Genomic DNA, 17,193 nt, shown 5'->3' with positions numbered 1-17,193 from the left:
TCTTCCGTAATAACTTCCAAAAATGACTTTCTTTCCGGTTTAACCTCTTGTTTTTATGCACTAAAATGGGTCAACAGATGGATTTTTAACTTCCTCAATGTTGAAAAGAATTGATCTTTTGAGAGCTAGAGTTTTTTCTTTTTTTATTTCTCACCCCCATAGAAAGTCCATAATCAAAACCTCAATTTTCTCAATCACCTTCTTAGGGACTGGAATTGCTTAAAGTAGGTGAAATAACATGTAGCTTAAAACATGTTTGATAAGCCCCATTTTGCCCCCTAAAGAGAGAACTTTGGCCTTCCAACCTTGCTCTGAATCTTTTCAATAAGATCCATAAAATATTCATAACGAGCACGACCTTTGAAGATTAGAACTCCTAAGTAAAACAAAGGGAGCATTTCTACTTAGAAGCCTGCGTTGTACTGAATGATAGACATCCTAGCAAGAGACCCCTTATCCAAAAGGATGAAAGAGCACTTTTCATTGTTGACTTTTTACCCAAACATTTTTCCATCAACCGATAAATGGGACAATAGGAACCGAGTGGCCCTCTTCTATCTTCCCTTGTTTACGGGGTCTGGTCTTTCCTAATTTATTGTTGTCTTACATCCATTAAGCTATGCTCCCCGCTAGGGATAGTCTAAAGAACTTCCGCATCTTTCTCATATGTAGTCTATATGATTGAAAAAAAAAAGCTTTTTGATCGCAATGTAACAACAAAAAAGTGCATAAATTTCCCTATCAAAGCCCTCGAACTAACCTTTTAGGCACAAAGGCATTTTGAGGGCATCTGTTAGGATGGCAGGCTGCACACTATTGATTTGTTGAAAACATCTCCTTCATCTAACGCGCCTATTTGTATTGTTATAATCATGCTTACCGATATGCAACTTACTGAACAGGACATATGGTCGTGCAGGACGGCTTTGCTTAAGACCAGAATACTAACCCCACTTGAACTCCAAGCTAAAGTCAACCCATTGCTTATTCCCACTCATGCTTTCTTCACTTAATAAGGCTTTTTCTTACTTGATGAATCGTTCTGTTCACCACGCATCGACCTTGCTCCAAGCTATAACTTCCCACCGATCCTATCCGAAAGGGTAAGTTCATGATAGGATCTTGCCTTGCCGTGATTGCTCAATTGTTTATCGAGCTAAACCATTCCCACCACCCTTCTTTTAAAAAGAATATTCATTTGCCCACAGAGCGGATCTAGAATCTGAGTAAGCAACTTAAAGGGAAACAACTGGGGCTAGACTGCTGATCTTCTTGAGTAGTCTGAATCATAAAGCACTCTCTCTCGGTGTTCGAGCTCATCGTAGAGCACTCTAGGATGAGTGCATTATTTGAGCCTTAGATGCGTGTAAAGAAGGAGGCATTAAGGTTGATGTTCATGAGTTTCATGGGAGACTCAACCCCGAAGAATTTCTAGACTGGCTTAATAGCTTATAAAAGCTTTCCGACAATAATCTCGCTCCAGTCTATTCCTGGGTGATGAACCACAAAACGACAACCTACCAGTGACTGACACGTGGCATGATCGAGGCTGAGTATCGTGCGCTCGACGACATAGTTCAGTTCGTTGAGGCCGATAACCTGGCCGAGTCCTCCAGGGTCAGCAACACAGTCGAGTTTGCCGCGACCGACATAGTGGCCGAGCCCTCCTGGGTCGGCAACGGAACCGAACCCTTCATGGTCAGGAGATGAGGTAAATGTCCTCATCTGCTAAGATCCCCCGCATAGGAGCTGACCCCCGAGGGCGAGCCAGAGCCGAGCTCTGGTTAATTGGATCACGAAGCCACGTCAGACATCTCGACATTCGTGGGATACGCCCTCTCAATTGGGTCAGATCACCCTCCAAAAGCGGAACCATATCATGTTTGGATGAGGACTCTTACCAAGTAAAGAGTCCACGTCCAAATACGACTCCGCTAGATAGACTCCTACCAAAAATAAAACTCTTACCACTCAAGGACTCTTCTTTGCCGCCCTATTCTCATCCTATAAATACTCAGGTATGGAGCTCAAACGCTCAACTCACTTTTCACTAAGTTGAACCGCTGTTATTTTGGAGACCTGACTTGAGCGTCGGAAAGCCCTTGGCCGGAGTCACACTGGCTCTCTTGCGCTAACTCAATTTTTGCAGGCTCATCCGTGGGCGAACCGAGTGGCGGAGGTTTTCACACTCAACACTGGGTCTTCCACTTCTAATTAGTACGGACAATTGTGTCCACGATGATTCTTTGAGCAGAATAACAGGGCCATTTGAGTTGTTCCAAACTTTTCTGTGTCTTTGACCGACTCACATCAAAACGAAGTCTTAAGGAGCTTCAAATTGAGATTCGCCCCCCTAGGGGAGGCTCGGGGAAACCTATCCCCAATATCTTGTGAAAGGCAAGGCGGCTCATCCCGCTCAACCGCTTACCACTCGAGAGTGGAATAGTGCTTCTTGCTCTAATTCTCGGGTGGCGGGCTCGTTTACTACGATATTAACCAACTACAACTTCAGGTTTCGAACCCAGACCCAGTCTCACAAACCGGATTTGGCTCTACAAAGAGCATGCTTCGAAAGGTGCAAACAAAATTCTCCAAGGAGAAAACCATTTCTCTACAAAAAGAATTTCTCAAATTTAAGAACTCATCCAATCTGACATAAGTCTTATAACAAACAAAACACTGGTTTTGTGTTGTTGAGACAGGATGGAGGAAGGCAGCGCATTGATGAGATATTCATCTTGGAGAAAGCGTTGCTCTTTGGCAAAGTGTTGAGAGATAATACCAGATTTATTGTTGCAAACGGCTCAATACTCTGAGAAAGACAACAAAAACATCTCAGGTGAGTTGTGGTTACTTTTGAGGTATGGCTTGCTTGAGTTATAGTGCTAAATTGAAGACTTATAAATAAAGATTTAAGTCAAAAGGTCTTGTCATTCTTGACTTTAAGAGTATGACCTGTTCATTCTGGGTTGAGCTTTATCAAACCCTAGTACTTTAGTTCATATCTAATAATGGTTGATTATTTTCTATATTTTTACTATTTTTCTCAAGTCTAATAGCAAACTCATAGTATATGAAGTCGTTCATTGACTAGAGGTATGAAAAGACTAAGTTTTTTATGCCCTAAGTGTATATGCACCATTGAATCCGAGTTGGAGCCTTCCACCAAAGTAAGCAATCTTCAACACTTTCTCATATATTGTTTAATTAACTATCTTCAACAAGGTGAGTCTTTGACTTCTTTTGCTGCATTTTCTGTATTTGGGTCTTCTTTTTTGTGGTTTTGCAAGCCCAAAGGGGTGTGTGGTTTTACCTTTCAAGGTAGTGGTTACATACCCGTGTTTCATCGCTTTTGATGTTGTTGATGTTAACATAGGTTCCTTATAATCTCATGTATATTTCCCTATGTTGTGTCTATGGTACTCTAGGATAACATTTTCATATTTTACATGTACTGACTTATGACCCATATTCTCTACTATGATTCTTTATGATATTAGGACTGTATTTTATGTTTGCATGATGTAGGATTTCTATGTATGATTTTCTCCTTCTTTTCCATACATCATCTTTTTTCTTCTCTACTTTTGAAGGTATATATCTTAATGTGCATGGTTAAATGTTTTATCAGTTTTTGTTTACGATTGTTTGTGTTTCATCATGATTTTCATTATTGATTTAGTATCGGGGTGTTTTCCCTACTTTTAGGTATTTTTAGGGATTTTTCTAAATCTTAATAGGCTTGTTTAGCCCTAGGAGTGTCTTGTTAATTTTCACTCTTGTTGTGCATGACTTCTCGTGAATGTCTACTTTGTGCCATGGTATGAAACTAGGGTTGCTCGCTTTCTAATCATATCATGTATTATATTTTGTGTATTTTTTACACATTATATAATCTTGGGTAAATTACACGTCACCCCATGATTTTCAAATGAAACTCAAATCACCCCTTGGTTTTTGAAAATACTCATATGTCCCCCTTTATAGTAACGGTGTTAGTCTGTTGTTAGTTATTGGTGTGAAAAGACTATTTTACCCTTGTACTAAAGCATTTGAATTAAATTTACAATACTACCCTTCAAAATTTATGTTTGGACGTCAAGGGTAGTTTAGGGATTTAATTTTATTTAACTGGCTAACATCATCACTTAACAACATAAAACTAACGGTAGGGACTAATTTGTCATATTGGGATCTAATATAGGAGGTGATTTGAGTATTTTCAAAACCGAAGGGTGATTTGATATTCGTTTGAAAACCAGGGGGTGATGTATAATTTATCCTATAATCTTTATCTTACAGTTGAACTTCCTGGAATATGTTCTATAAACCTTCCCTATGTTTTATTTATTGGATTGCACTTGTGTTATATAATTTGGCCAGTTAATATAGAGTCTAGTTTTGTTCAGGAGGAATGGGATGCCTTATACCTTCCATGGTTAAATCATGATGGTGTAATAATTGATTTATGTGTCTATCTCTTTCCTTAAATTCAAATTATCAAAAAAAAATATAGTGATACAAATACAATGATTGATTTATTTGTTTATCTCTCTTCAAATTCAATTTTTTTGAATTAATTAATTAATTATTTTTTATTTTCTTAGCATTCAAACATAGTAATAAAAAAGAAAACCACTCACCACCGTGCATCACGTGTGTAATGCTTAATTGCTTATCACTGGATCTAAAGACGTGGTGGAAAAAAATGGGATAGACTGGTGTTGATATTCCCAATCTCCTTAACGGGGATCCAAGGAGTCAGACAACTTATAGTCCGTTATGAGCGCATTAATAATTAGAAGGGTAACCTAACGATTCAAACCTGGTGAACACCGACCCGACCCAGACTGGATTATCTAACGAGTTCGATCACGGAGATCTCATGGAACTTGCGAAAGGAGTGGACTAGTGTCCCACGAGCCCCACGGTCCCACCCCACCCCTCCCCCTCCCCCTCCCCTCTCACTAGAATCAGATTCTCCAGCCATTTGCGTGAAAAGTTCATTAGAAAGAAGTTTCGCGTGTCTCGTTCCTGATTTATAAATCCGCACATGTTCTTCCCGACCCCTGCAAGCAAATAATAGTCAGAGGTTTCACAGAGCTTCAACCAGAAGTCTATGCCATGACAATACCCTGTGGAGGCACACACATACTGGTGTTCCCATACCCTGCGCAGGGGCATATGTTAGCCCTTCTCGACCTCACCCACCAGCTGGTCATCCGGGGTCTAACCATCACCATTCTCGTGACACCAAAGAATCTCCCCATCCTCAACCCTCTCCTCTCTAGGCACCCTTCTTCCATCAAAACTCTAATCTTACCGTTCCCATCCCACCCTTCTGTACCCGCAGGTGTTGAGAACGTAAAAGACCTACCAGACAACTCCTTCATCAGTGCTATGGTTAGTGCTTTGCGTCAGCTTCACGACCCTCTCCTTCTCTGGTTCCGGTCCCACCCTTCACCACCCTCTGCTATCATCTCTGACTTGTTCCTAGGGTGGACCCACCACCTTGCTTGCCAGCTCAACATCCCTCGGATCGTCTTCTCTCCCTCCGGTGCCGCTTTCGTGTCCCTTATCAATTGCCTCTGGCGTGAAACCCCACAGAGGGATGACCCCAACGACCCTGATTTCCCAGTCTCGTTTCCAAAAGTCCCTGGTTCCCCGATTTACCCCTGGCGACAGCTCTCATTTGTGTACCGCAGCTACGTCCGTGGAGACCCAGAATGGGAATTGATCCGAGATGATTACCTTGCCAACATGGCGAGTTGGGGAATCGTGTTCAACTCCTTCTCCGAGTTGGAACGCGATTACCTTGTTCATCTCGAGAAAGATCTTGGTCATGATCAGGTCTGGGCGGTGGGGCCCTTGCTACCGCCAGATGATGATCCAACGGCACCATCCGAGAGAGGTGGGTCCAATTCTATTTCGGCACGTGACATAATATCCTGGCTGGACAAACGCGAGGAGAACTCGGTGATCTACGTGTGCTTCGGGAGCCAAGCCGTGTTGTCTAACGAGCAAATCGAAGCGCTAGCGGTAGGGTTGGAACAGAGTGGGGTCCATTTTATTTGGTGCATTAAGGAGGCTACGGTTGGACACGTGGTAGGTAAGTACGGCGTTGTACCCTCAGGATTTGAAGATCGGGCGGCAGAGAGAGGGCTGGTGATTCGTGGATGGGCTCCGCAGGTGTCGATACTGAGGCACCGAGCTGTGGGATCGTTCTTGACTCACTGCGGGTGGAACTCCGTGCTGGAAGGGATCGTAGCAGGTGTTGCGCTGCTTGCGTGGCCGATGACGGCCGATCAGTTTGCTGATGCGAAGCTTTTGGAGGAGGTGGGCGTGGGAATGAAGGTCTGCGAGGGTGCGGAGACCGTCCCGAACTCTGTCGTGTTGGCTAAGGCCATGACCGAGTCTGTAAGCGGGAAAGGGTCCAAGAGGGAGAAGGCTGTGGAGCTGCAGAAGGCTGCCTTGGATGCAATCAAAGAGGGTGGGTCCTCGTCCAAGGATTTGGATCTGTTTGTCAAGGATTTAAGTGGAAGTAAAATTGAATTTGGAGGTAAGAACGCGTGAATTTCGTCTCAAATGGTTCATAATTAACTGCTTCAGCATGCAAAGCAATCAACACGAATTGTCTGTATAATACTATTAGAGAGAGAGAGAGAGAGAGAGATTATGTATTTTGATTGGATTGAGTTGTTGAGACTTGAGACTTGAGACTTGAGACTTGAGAGATGAAAATGGACTTTAGCTGTGGGCTTGTAATAACAGGTCTGAATCAAAGCCTGGTGAAGTTATAAGACAGATTCAAGCCCAACTCTTAGGTGGGCCCATTAGGAACCATTGCAGCACGTAGGATTTTAATTGGGGTGTACGGGAGCGCAATTGGTAAGAGAACAGGGGAGTTAGAGAGTAAGAATTTAAGGCTGTTCGGCAGGGTTCTTACCAGGCAAGCAACGGAGCTCAAGAAAGGGTGCGCAAGATTAACCCTTCTGGTTTATCTCGAAAAAACTACTTTGATATGCTTTTTTAAGGCCTGTTGGACTGGGCCTTTGCCTTCGCTCTACTTTGATCACTGTTTCATTTGAATTTTCCCAAATGAGATTAAGTTTTCTAAAGCATCCATCGACGAGAACTACTTGTCATTTGGCAATATGTGTGGTAATCCATGTGATAAAGAACCCCACGTACATTTCAATGGTCAAATTTTAGATCGAAGTAAGCAAGAAAAATTGCTTAAACTCTGATTCAAAATTTTAGTAAAAGCTAACAAAATGTCAACAAATAGAGATGAATATAAAATATAAAATTGCACCTTTTACTTCTTCTATTCATTTTAAGCTAAAATTGTATCTAAGAGATGCTTGCCTGGTCCTCTATCATATGGACTAACCCAAATACTACCATGATAAAAATAGTGAAACGTTATACTTCACTAGGCATATTGATAAGAAAGAAAATCAAATGGAAATAGGCAATTTTATAGTATCAAACAAGGTCTTGCTATAAGGACCTCAAGAGTTCATTAAATTCAACTAGTATTGTGATCCGGGTAGTCTTTAAAATCCCAATGATGATTCATATCACAAACCATGGTTGTTTGTTTAATTTTTGGTTTACATAATGCTATAACATTTCTTAAATAATATTACCGAAAAGTGTAGCCTGGAAAAAATTTATATCTACTAAAATTGTTTTATGGGAAAAAGATTTATGTTCAGAAGCATAGCCTATGTTAGCGCTTCCATGTGTCTATCTCTCTCCCCCTCTCTCCTGAAAATACTTCTCTACACCTAAAATGATTATTTTCCAAGGGCAATCATTGGGTGTTTTCAGGCGCCATAGGTTATGCTCCTGGACAGGAAACACTCTTGCACTATTTAGGAGAAAAAGATTTATGTCCGGGAGTGTAGATTACGCTAGCCCTCCCATGTGTCTATCTCTCTCCTCCCTTGCCTTGAAATAAACTCACTGCCCCTTCTAATGATTCTTTTTCGAGGGCAGTACAGACAAAAAACACTCTTCCATTGTTAAAAGGAAAAAGAATTCTATCCAAGAGCATAGCCCATGCTAGCGCTCCCATGTGTCTCTCTCTTTTTTCCTTTCATGAAATGACCTCTCTGCCCCTGAAATACCTTTTTGTAAGAAGAGATCACATGACACTTTACCAAACTACCTAATTTCATAAAACTAAGTAATGTACATCACATAAGTGTTTCTACTCTTCCTACTTGCATATTAGGAAAAACAAACCAAGGCCAGTGGTGTTTACTTGTATAACATGGTTATTTAATAACTAAGAAAAAAACAAAAAGAAAAAGTTTACTGGCGGGATGAAAACAAAAGTTAAAAGTACTTCTCTTCCAGGTAACAAGCTAATAAACTGACTTACCTAACAAGCTATAAAACTGTCTATGGTTTCACACTTTGGCGCGAAGGCTGATGATTGTTGATAGGAGGGTTGCAACGAGGCCTACTCATCCCAGAGTAATCCTTTTGGATCAAGCTCACTATATTACTAGCAACCTCAAGAAGCTTTTTGGATTCAGTTTTGTGGAATTCTGGTGACACTATTTTCCTTGAACTTGAAGAACATTCCAACCTGCCACAGTTTATAACTGCCTCAGAGTCTTGGGATTTGAGTTGGCTGGCCATGGTGTGTGGGAGATCAGCTATCTCACTCCCAGGATTTTGCTTTCCATCCGAAGGTACTGAATTCAATGCCTTTGGTTCCAACAGATTACTACTTTTCTGCTAGAGGATTAAGACCAAAAGGATCAATTGTTAGTGTGAAACAATAGCAGCAATAACAATACATAGTAAGTCTAAATATAAACAACCTTGATCATCTAATTCTACTACCAAGCACCCATACATGCATGCCTTGGGTGTTGGGCTCCCACACAGAAGGTGGAAGTAATAATCTCACTTCAGATGTGAGTAGCCCGCTGTGAAGACTTATAGGTATTGCACCCTCTCTTTGAATGACCAATTTTTAAGAATGAGTACGTTCTACCTAAGTCCCTAACATTGGGATCTTGTGTGTTGTTGAGAGAGAGAGAGAGAGAGAGAGAGCTACCTGATCATTCATGCACTTCTGTAAAGTTACAATAATAATAATACATAATAAGTCTAAATATAACAAGCTAGTTCATGATCATCTAATTCTACTACCAAGCATCCATACATGCATGTCTTGGGTTTTGGGGTCCCACACGGAAGGTGGAAGTAATAATTTCACATGAGTAGCCCGATGTGAAGACTGATAGGTATTTCGACACCCTCTCTTTAGTGGTTAATTTTTAAGGAATGAGTAAGTTCTACCTAAATGACAGAATGTGGGAGGGAGAGAGAGAGAGAGACCAACCTGATCATTCATGTACTTCTGTAAAGTTCCAAGTGGCTTCTTCGAAGTATTCTTATCCTTTCCTGCATCCAAACAACCAAATATTCAAATTGAACATATAAGCCACTCCTTTTGCCCCTCCCCCTAATAATCTAAAAACATGGGTCAAGAAGTATATATTCAAACAATCCTGCTTGCAATGAAACTTAGACCAAGCATCAAGAACATGATTTGCAGTTTCCATGCAATAGTTAAAAATAAAATGGAAGCACTCATCACTTAGATATAAGAATATTGAGCCTTTTAGTATGAAAATTCCTTTAGCCATAGAAGTCAATTGATATACATACACTTGTTTTCATTAGGACATCTAAAGGAAACATGACAAAAAGGTCAAAAAAAATGAAAAAAAAAAAAAAAACCCCTTCCTAAAGTCCTAAAGGCTTCAATTCACTTCTTTTCCTTAGTTATTCTTAGGTGGGTGGTGTATTGGTCCTCCATAATCAGCAGTGAAAGCTACAAAACCATTAACCCCGTTGACCTTCTTCATAGGAAGAAGACTTCTATCTCTCCATTTTCCAACAGAATGGGCTGCACCTGAAATCTTTGAAGTTTTTCCATTCACAACTTCTTCTTCTTCTTCTTCCATCATATTCTTCTTCAAGGTACTACTACCCTGCAACAGTTTCCTTCCTCCCAGCCTTTTGTTTGCAGTGGCGGCGGGGGCAGGAACGCCTTCGAAAAGCTCCTGCTAACATAACCCTTTTGATTTAGATTAACAATCTTTTAGAATGATAAAAAAAAAAAAAAAAAAAAAAACAATGAAATCATAACCTACCTTTGAAACTAATACAACATCAAATCCAGTAGCTTCAATCCCATTTTTGTTTTCTGTTGCTACATAAAGAGTTCAAGAGTTAATTAGCTGCTTCAAACCTTCATAGTAAACCAATTTTGTTATTACTATAAGAACTGAATTAATGAAAAAAAGAAAGGCCCTATGCACCTTGTTGGGCATGTACAATGCTGTCTTTTAGGGCAAAAGAAGTGAGAAGAAGCACAAGAACAAAGCAAGAAAACCTTAAAAGAACCATATTTTTTCCTTCCTTCCTTCTTTGAGTATGTTTGCTTTTTGTTCTAACTTCAACAAAAGAGAGGAAAGATAGACTACAAGAGCAAACGGTTTTATGGAGATGGAGAGTCCAAAGTCCAAATCCAAGTCAAAGCTAGGGTTCCAATACCATATTTAATTAAAGGGGTTTGTCTAGGACTTAGGGAGACTCAAAAAAGAACAGCATTCAAAGCTAGAAAAGTTGAGAATGGGTAAATGGCTTTTGTGGGTTGTCTAAAGGGTATGACATGGGAACTTGGGCATCATCACATAACGTCGAATGGAAGATAACCCATGCATGCAACGAGGTGGGTGTATTTTGGTGGCCGAGGTTAAGGGGTTACCCCACTAAACCTTGGGTTCCCATATTATTAATCTACGGAGCTTTGTTTCTACTCCCCATGTAAACAAATATTATTTAGAATATACGGTCTAAGCCAACTTTTGTATTAGAATCTTGCGGACTCCCTCAAACTCAAAAGTGAGTCAAATTCAAGGTAGAGACACCAACTTGCCTTTGGCACGGTTTCTCATAGTAGTGGTACGTGGCTCAATCCGTCGGTTTGGATCAGTTTTGGCCGGTTTGGTTTTATTGGTTCTGATATGGATTTGGTTTAGTTTGATTTTAATTTCTTATTAGTTTTCTATAGATTCGAATTTTCGATTTATCATGTAAATATATTCGTAAATATGAAGAAAAAAAAATTATGAATTTCGCATTGATATTGATTTCTTATTGGGTTAAATCAGTTAGGGTTTAATTTCGGTTGTATTTCCTAAGATCAGTTCAGTGTCTTGTCAGTTTCGGTGGGGTCTGATTTGGATTTGGTGTGGCAAAACCCCAATCTAAGCCATGATCTATTAAGCCTCATGTCGGTTTCGAATGAGACCGGTTCGATTCAGTTTAGTCATTTCGGACCAACTTTTGACACCCCAATCCCTAATCATGGCTTAAGCTTGGCCAGCCTCTGAAGTGTGAAGAGAGAACTCTATTTCATACTAACTAAACTCTTAAGTCTCAAGGTCAGCTGCTTTAGAAGGGTTTTGGCTTTTGAGTAGGCTCAAAGTGGTCCAACTTAGGGACATGTGCCTTTCACCATTAAATCTTGGTTTACGGTTTTAAGTTTATCTTTGTGATAATGCTTAATCAGAATCGTATCTCTATAGAAACCGAAATTTTAAGCTAAACTATAGTTTATTTCTTGATCATAATCCGATGATAGATTAAATTAATCTATTAAAAGTTAATGATTAAAACTTAAAAGGGATATTTTGTGATTGAATGTTCATTACAAATTGTGATCAAAGCTATGCCTCTTGTCTTCAAGGTTCGGATAAGGTGTCCAAGTCAGAGATTCGGTCCCCAGCTTAATCAAGAATGGCAAAGAAAGAAACACTTTCAAAAATCTTGTTGGCAATAGTTTTCATGCATGGCCTATATGGATTACAATTGGATGGACATAAATGTCCATCGAAATAACCAAAGATCTCCTTTTGGCAGAGGGTTCCCTACATTGCCCGAGTGTAATTTCAGGCGAATGAGAGAATCCCCTTAGGAAGCTAATAATAAGAGGAGGTGCATTTATGATATATCACCTCTCACATTAATACTGTATGTGAGGAGATGTACAATTTCTTTTTTGAGCTGGCGTTGTGCACAATTTTTACCTTACACTTATTGTCTATGGGCTTATCTGGGCACCCACTCATTAGAAATAGGGGTATCAAAAGCTAGCTCGAACCGGTTAACTTGGCGCAAACCGAACTGATCCTTATTGGATTGGCTTTGGTTTGGGGTATTGCACACCTGAAACCAAATCAATATAACCCAAAAAGAATGGATTATAATCCTCTCCAATTCTTAAAGTTCGACAGTGCGGCAGTCCTAGGTGGAGATGCCAACACATGGCAGCTCGGACATCCAAGCACTGCCATGTGTCCGAGCTGCCATGTGTTAGCATCTCCACCTAACACTGCCGTGCTTTAAGGAATTGGAGAGGATAATTTTCCCTCCTTCCTTTTAAATTGTGAAAGAGAAGAGGTGGTGATTAGCAAGCGTAGACCCCAAAAAAATTTGAAACAAGAGGCATAAGCATATGAAATCAAGAACTTTGAGGAACATGGGCAGGTGATCATTGTATGGAATCACTACCCATATATCATTAACAATTAATTAAGCATTAAATTAAAGGTTAAGAGGAGGGAGGGATTGTTTTAAGTTTAGAACACGAGGGCGTGCCCTCCAACTTTAGAATGGTGGGTGCCCCTTGAGAATGGTGTGGGAGCAGTGACCACAAGTTGGTTTTTACTTTTACATGCACTTCAACCAGCGGTGGAAAACCCATATAGATGCCGTGAACGTTTTTCCATCTACGTAGGAAATTGTGCCATGTGTCATGTTGTACTTGTCCATAAGTCACATTTTATTGCCATGTGGTGCATTGTTAAGCGTGGATACAGTAGTTTGATTTTTAGAAGAAGGTGTACGTATAAGAACAAAGATTCATATCGTAGGAATGAAGAATTTTAAAGATGGATGGCTCCGGTAGCCAATGCTGCTTCCTCTTCTTCATCCTTCAATCGTTTCAAATACCAACTAATAGCTTTATAGGTAAGCGGTAAGAATTGATTGAATAGAAACCCCAGAGTTTTAAACTGTTGGTTTCAAATTGGGAACATGGAAGGAAGGAAGGAAGGAGCTGAGCAGCGTCAATGGAGTTAGTTCATGCAAGGAAAGAGGTAACAAAGCCATGTTCTTCAGCATCGATCTCTGTTACGTGGGTTTGTACCTTCGTTACGGAGATGGAGCTTCTGATCGAGGGCTTAGGGATTCTAATAAGTCTTCATGTGACTGAGCAGTTGCAGTGTGTAAGGTTCCATGGGAGGGGAAGTCGATGTGGGCCTTGTGGAGGGGATTTGGCTCCTGTCCTGCCGTGGCGGGAGCTGGATCGTCCAGCACCCCCCCCCTGAGATTTCTCCACCTGGCCAGCAACGAATCCAATGGCCTTAAGAGAGAAACACTATTTTAATATTATTTGGACTTTGAAACCCTCGTTACCCGAACCAACACGATTTGTTCAAATAGAGAAACCATACCCAAAAAACCCTCGTTACGGACCTGGCTCCTCGTTACCCTTTTCATCTTCCCCCTTTCTGGCTTTCTCCATTAAACTTTGTTAATAGTTGATCTAAATTGGATTCTCAATTGCTGCAAGATCCAATCCTCCTCCAATTAAGAAGAAGAGAAATTTACCAGGAACCCTAGGCAATCTTCTCTTTCTTGATCTTGCTTTTATTGCTGTTTTATCTCTCTTTCTTTGTAGATTTTATGGTCCTAAGAGATTTATGGATCTTATACTATTTAATTGACTTCCTATGGGTGTTAAATAGACCCTGAAGCTGAAGTCATAGCCCTGTCACCAAAGACTCTAATGGCTACCAACAGATTCTAGTGTGAGATATGTGGAAGGGTTTCCAAAGAGATCAAAATCTTCAACTTCATCGACGAGGACATAACCTTCCATGGAAGCTCAGACAGAGGACTAGGAAAGAACCAAGGAAGAGAGTCTATATATGCCCAGAAAAGAGTTGTGTTCATCACCATCCTTCACGGGCTCTTGGTGATCTCACTGGTATAAAGAAACACTTCTGTCGAAAACATGGAGAGAAGAAGTGGAAATGCAAAAAGTGCTCCAAACAGTATGCTGTGCATCAGATCGGAAAGCTCATTCCAAAACCAACGGCACTAGAGAGTACAGATGTGATTGCGGCACTTTAAGGGATTTGAGGATGGCAAAGCTAAGATGAGTAAATCCCCTGTACCAACAACGAAATTCCCCTCATTAATGTTTCAGAACGAAAATGTGTGTGTGTGTGTGTGAGAGAGAGAGAGAGAGAGAGAGAGACAAAAGGAGAAAGAAGAAGATGAGAGAGTCACATTACCTCGCCGTTCAAAATGGAGAAAGGCACAAAGAGGGAAGATGAAAGAGGTAAACAAGGGTCTTTTTGGTTTGATTTGTCTATTTGAACAAATCGGAGGATCGGGTCGAGTAACGAGGATTTTAAAATCCAAATGGGATTAAAATAATGTTTATCTCTTAAGGCCGTTGGACTCGTTACTGGTCAGGTGGAGAAATCTCAGGGGGTGCTGGACGATTCAGCTCCCGCCACGACAGGAGAGGAGCCAAATCCGGGAGGGAGGGGGGGTCCTTTGCTACCCAAAAGTCCAAAATACTACGAAATACAACTCTGGTTTGTCTTTTTGAGGACATGGTCACATGGCTGCCATAACTGTTGAGGTCTTCGCTCTTTGAGTTTTTTTTCTTAAGTTTATTTAAGATAGTGCGGTGACTGAGGAAAGTTTTTCTCATTTGTTGGGAATTCAAACATTTTTCTTTGCTGAATTTTCAGCATTATTCTTGGGTTTTGACATTTTTTTTTTTTTTTTGGGTAGACCTTGGGTTTAGGCATTAGAGTTGGCAAAAAGCAAAAGGATATCTCATCTATGGATTGAACGTGATTCCAGTGGTCATTTGTATCCGATTTCAAATTATTCCTTGGAATTTTCAGCAGCAATGGCTCTTCTAAAAAAAACTCTCTCCTCCATGACTTGGAAATCATCCATTGCTTGAGGGAAAGTATACACCGTGGCTGATTCCTTAGCACTCAAATTTCTTTCAGTTGACCCACTCATCCCTCTTTTATCCATCATGACTTATTATGGGATCTACAAGAGATCCAGATTTCAGTTTGAGGGTTGACTATTTACTGTAATGATGATTTCTCATTTTCTGTCTTAGGCCTTGAGATTATACTGCTAATGGCAGTGCCGGTATACCTTAAATCATTTTCTGTCATAATTCAAACTTGTAATTTCTTCGTGTTGGTATACCTGGACCTTAAATCTTGTACATCAATTTTGATATTAATATATACATTTTGTTGACTTAAAACAAAAAAATTTATTCCTTCTAACGTTTACGTTTGGAAAAACCTTTTCAACCAGGTGGAGAAATCTCTCACCAAATGTGACCTCTTACTACGATTAGACTCTTAGAATAGTGAGAATCATCATAAACTCCCTATCTCCTATTAATGAAGGCCTGATGTACTTTTCCTGGGTCAATTGAAGGGTTATATTGAAGGGTTAGATCACGTTAATTAAGAGCTCCTCTCTTCACCTGGGTGAAGTGATACTCGATCCTTTATTTATAAAGAGGGCCAACTCCACTCAGTGGACAGAGCAGTTGGCATCATTTTTCCAGGTACTGGAGGGTGTAGGCGCTCTTCCAATACCTGGCAAAACCTATTTTTCTGATCAAAATCTGCGGCAATGACTATCAACAACTATCTCCACTCCATGATATACACCACGAGCCAAAATGACTATATCAATAATATTTGTTTTTTGGGGTCCAATAACTAATTTAATACTCTTCTTGCTTTTCACTATTGTAGGCTGGAATTCAGATCAAACACATTGAGAACTGTGAGGAAATTAGGCGAATTCTGGGTGAACTTGTGAGGAAATTAGGCCAATTCTGGGTGAACTTGTTGATGAACCATTAGAGTGTATGATGCTGGTTGATGCACTGCAACGCCTTTGCATCGATTACCACTTTGAAGATGAGATCAAAATATTTTTAGACAAGCTTTATTATGGAGGCAGCTTTAAATCTACTGATGACATAGTGGAATTGCATGAAATCACGCTGCATTTTCGACTGCTGAGGCAAGCTGGTTATTTTGTTCCTACAGGTACGTAGCTCGATCTCATTCTTTAACACGTACAGCTTCTTAATTAATTACTCGTCGAAAGTGTATACTAAGTATCTGATATAGTACTGATTAATGGTGTAATTACAGAAGTCTTTGAGACCTTCAAGGACAAGAAAGGGCAGTTTAAACAAGAATTAAGTGAAGACATAAGAGGACTGATGAGTTTATTTGACGTTTCACAATTTGGAATGGAAGGAGAAGATACACTGCTTGATGAAGCCAACTATTTCTCTCACAAGCACCTTACTGCTAAGTTGAGCACTACTCTCGAAGAACCTGGACTAGCCAGAGCTGTGGGTGATACCTTGGAGCATCCCTATCACAAGAACCTAACTAGATTCAAGGCCAGACACTACTACTACGACGACCTCACTAGTACTCATCATCCTCATGGCACATTTGGATGGAGCAGTATTGTACAGGAACTTGCAAGGATGGATTTTAACTTGCTTCAATCTTTGTATCAACAAGAACTCCTTCAGATTTTTACGTACGTTTTTTAATCCAGTTTGATTCTTTTTTGTTTGTATGAAAGACATAGATGATGATATCTTTAACTGATCGAATCGCGCTATTCCTGCCTCCACTAATGGCAATTATCCATATCAGTAAGACATGGTGGTTAAATCGATGGAGCATACATGCACCACCTTGATTTGGGTCCCAACCAATGCCTACTCAATATAGTAGACCACCATTTCTTATTTCTAGAATAGCTAATTTACCACAGAAATTGCTACCTACCCCATGAATATGAATATGTAAATGCAGCTAGACCTAGCTATGCGAAAGCAAATGGCAAGACTCTTGCATTGTCTTTTAAACAATGTATCATGCGGTAGCCGCATCACCATAATGCCTATGATGCCTCAACTCCGCCCCAAACCTAACCAAAAAAAAAAAAAATGGATTGGCCACAAACAAACCATGTTAGAATATCATAAACGTACCTTTTGGT

General features: G+C 40.3%; 3 protein-coding genes across 3 annotated transcripts; 2 read left to right on the top strand and 1 right to left on the bottom strand.

Moving 5' to 3' along the window:
• Window positions 1-5,089: 5,089 nt before the first annotated feature.
• On the top strand, window positions 5,090-6,573 carry LOC122651061 (UDP-glycosyltransferase 89B2-like). Its single transcript, XM_043844396.1, has one exon. It carries the CDS (start codon window positions 5,125-5,127, stop codon window positions 6,571-6,573), a length of 1,449 nt encoding a protein of 482 aa, XP_043700331.1. The 5' UTR covers window positions 5,090-5,124.
• Window positions 6,574-8,411: 1,838 nt separating this feature from the next.
• Window positions 8,412-10,058, bottom strand: LOC122649498. Its single transcript, XM_043842681.1, has 3 exons — window positions 9,944-10,058; window positions 9,368-9,429; window positions 8,412-8,751 (listed from the first exon to the last, which is right to left on the bottom strand). The coding sequence occupies exons 1-3, from the start codon at window positions 9,996-9,998 to the stop codon at window positions 8,413-8,415; spliced, it is 456 nt and encodes a 151-aa protein (XP_043698616.1). The 5' UTR covers window positions 9,999-10,058; the 3' UTR covers window position 8,412.
• A 5,942-nt stretch (window positions 10,059-16,000) lies between these two features.
• LOC122651060 (probable terpene synthase 13) lies at window positions 16,001-16,738 on the top strand. The gene is made up of 2 exons (XM_043844395.1): window positions 16,001-16,214; window positions 16,323-16,738. Exons 1-2 carry the CDS (start codon window positions 16,031-16,033, stop codon window positions 16,736-16,738), a joined length of 600 nt encoding a protein of 199 aa, XP_043700330.1. The 5' UTR covers window positions 16,001-16,030.
• Window positions 16,739-17,193: the final 455 nt, after the last annotated feature.

Source organism: Telopea speciosissima, chromosome 2 (assembly GCF_018873765.1).
Source record: "Telopea speciosissima isolate NSW1024214 ecotype Mountain lineage chromosome 2, Tspe_v1, whole genome shotgun sequence".
Lineage (NCBI taxonomy): Eukaryota > Viridiplantae > Streptophyta > Magnoliopsida > Proteales > Proteaceae > Telopea > Telopea speciosissima.
This window is presented reverse-complemented; position numbering and strand designations above follow the sequence as displayed.

Excerpts from the sequence above, each read along its gene's own strand:
- LOC122651060 (XM_043844395.1), top strand. The coding sequence starts at position 16,031 with ATGATGCTGGTTGATGCACTGCAACGCCTTTGCATCGATTACCACTTT. Across the intron at positions 16,215-16,322 it reads TGGTTATTTTGTTCCTACAG|AAGTCTTTGAGACCTTCAAG; the intron begins GTACGTAGCTCG and ends GTGTAATTACAG.
- LOC122651061 (XM_043844396.1), top strand. The coding sequence starts at position 5,125 with ATGACAATACCCTGTGGAGGCACACACATACTGGTGTTCCCATACCCT.
- LOC122649498 (XM_043842681.1), bottom strand. The coding sequence starts at position 9,998 with ATGATGGAAGAAGAAGAAGAAGAAGTTGTGAATGGAAAAACTTCAAAG. Across the intron at positions 9,430-9,943 it reads AAAAACTTCAAAGATTTCAG|GAAAGGATAAGAATACTTCG; the intron begins GTGCAGCCCATT and ends GTTTGGATGCAG. Across the intron at positions 8,752-9,367 it reads AGAAGTACATGAATGATCAG|AAAAGTAGTAATCTGTTGGA; the intron begins GTTGGTCTCTCT and ends ATCCTCTAGCAG.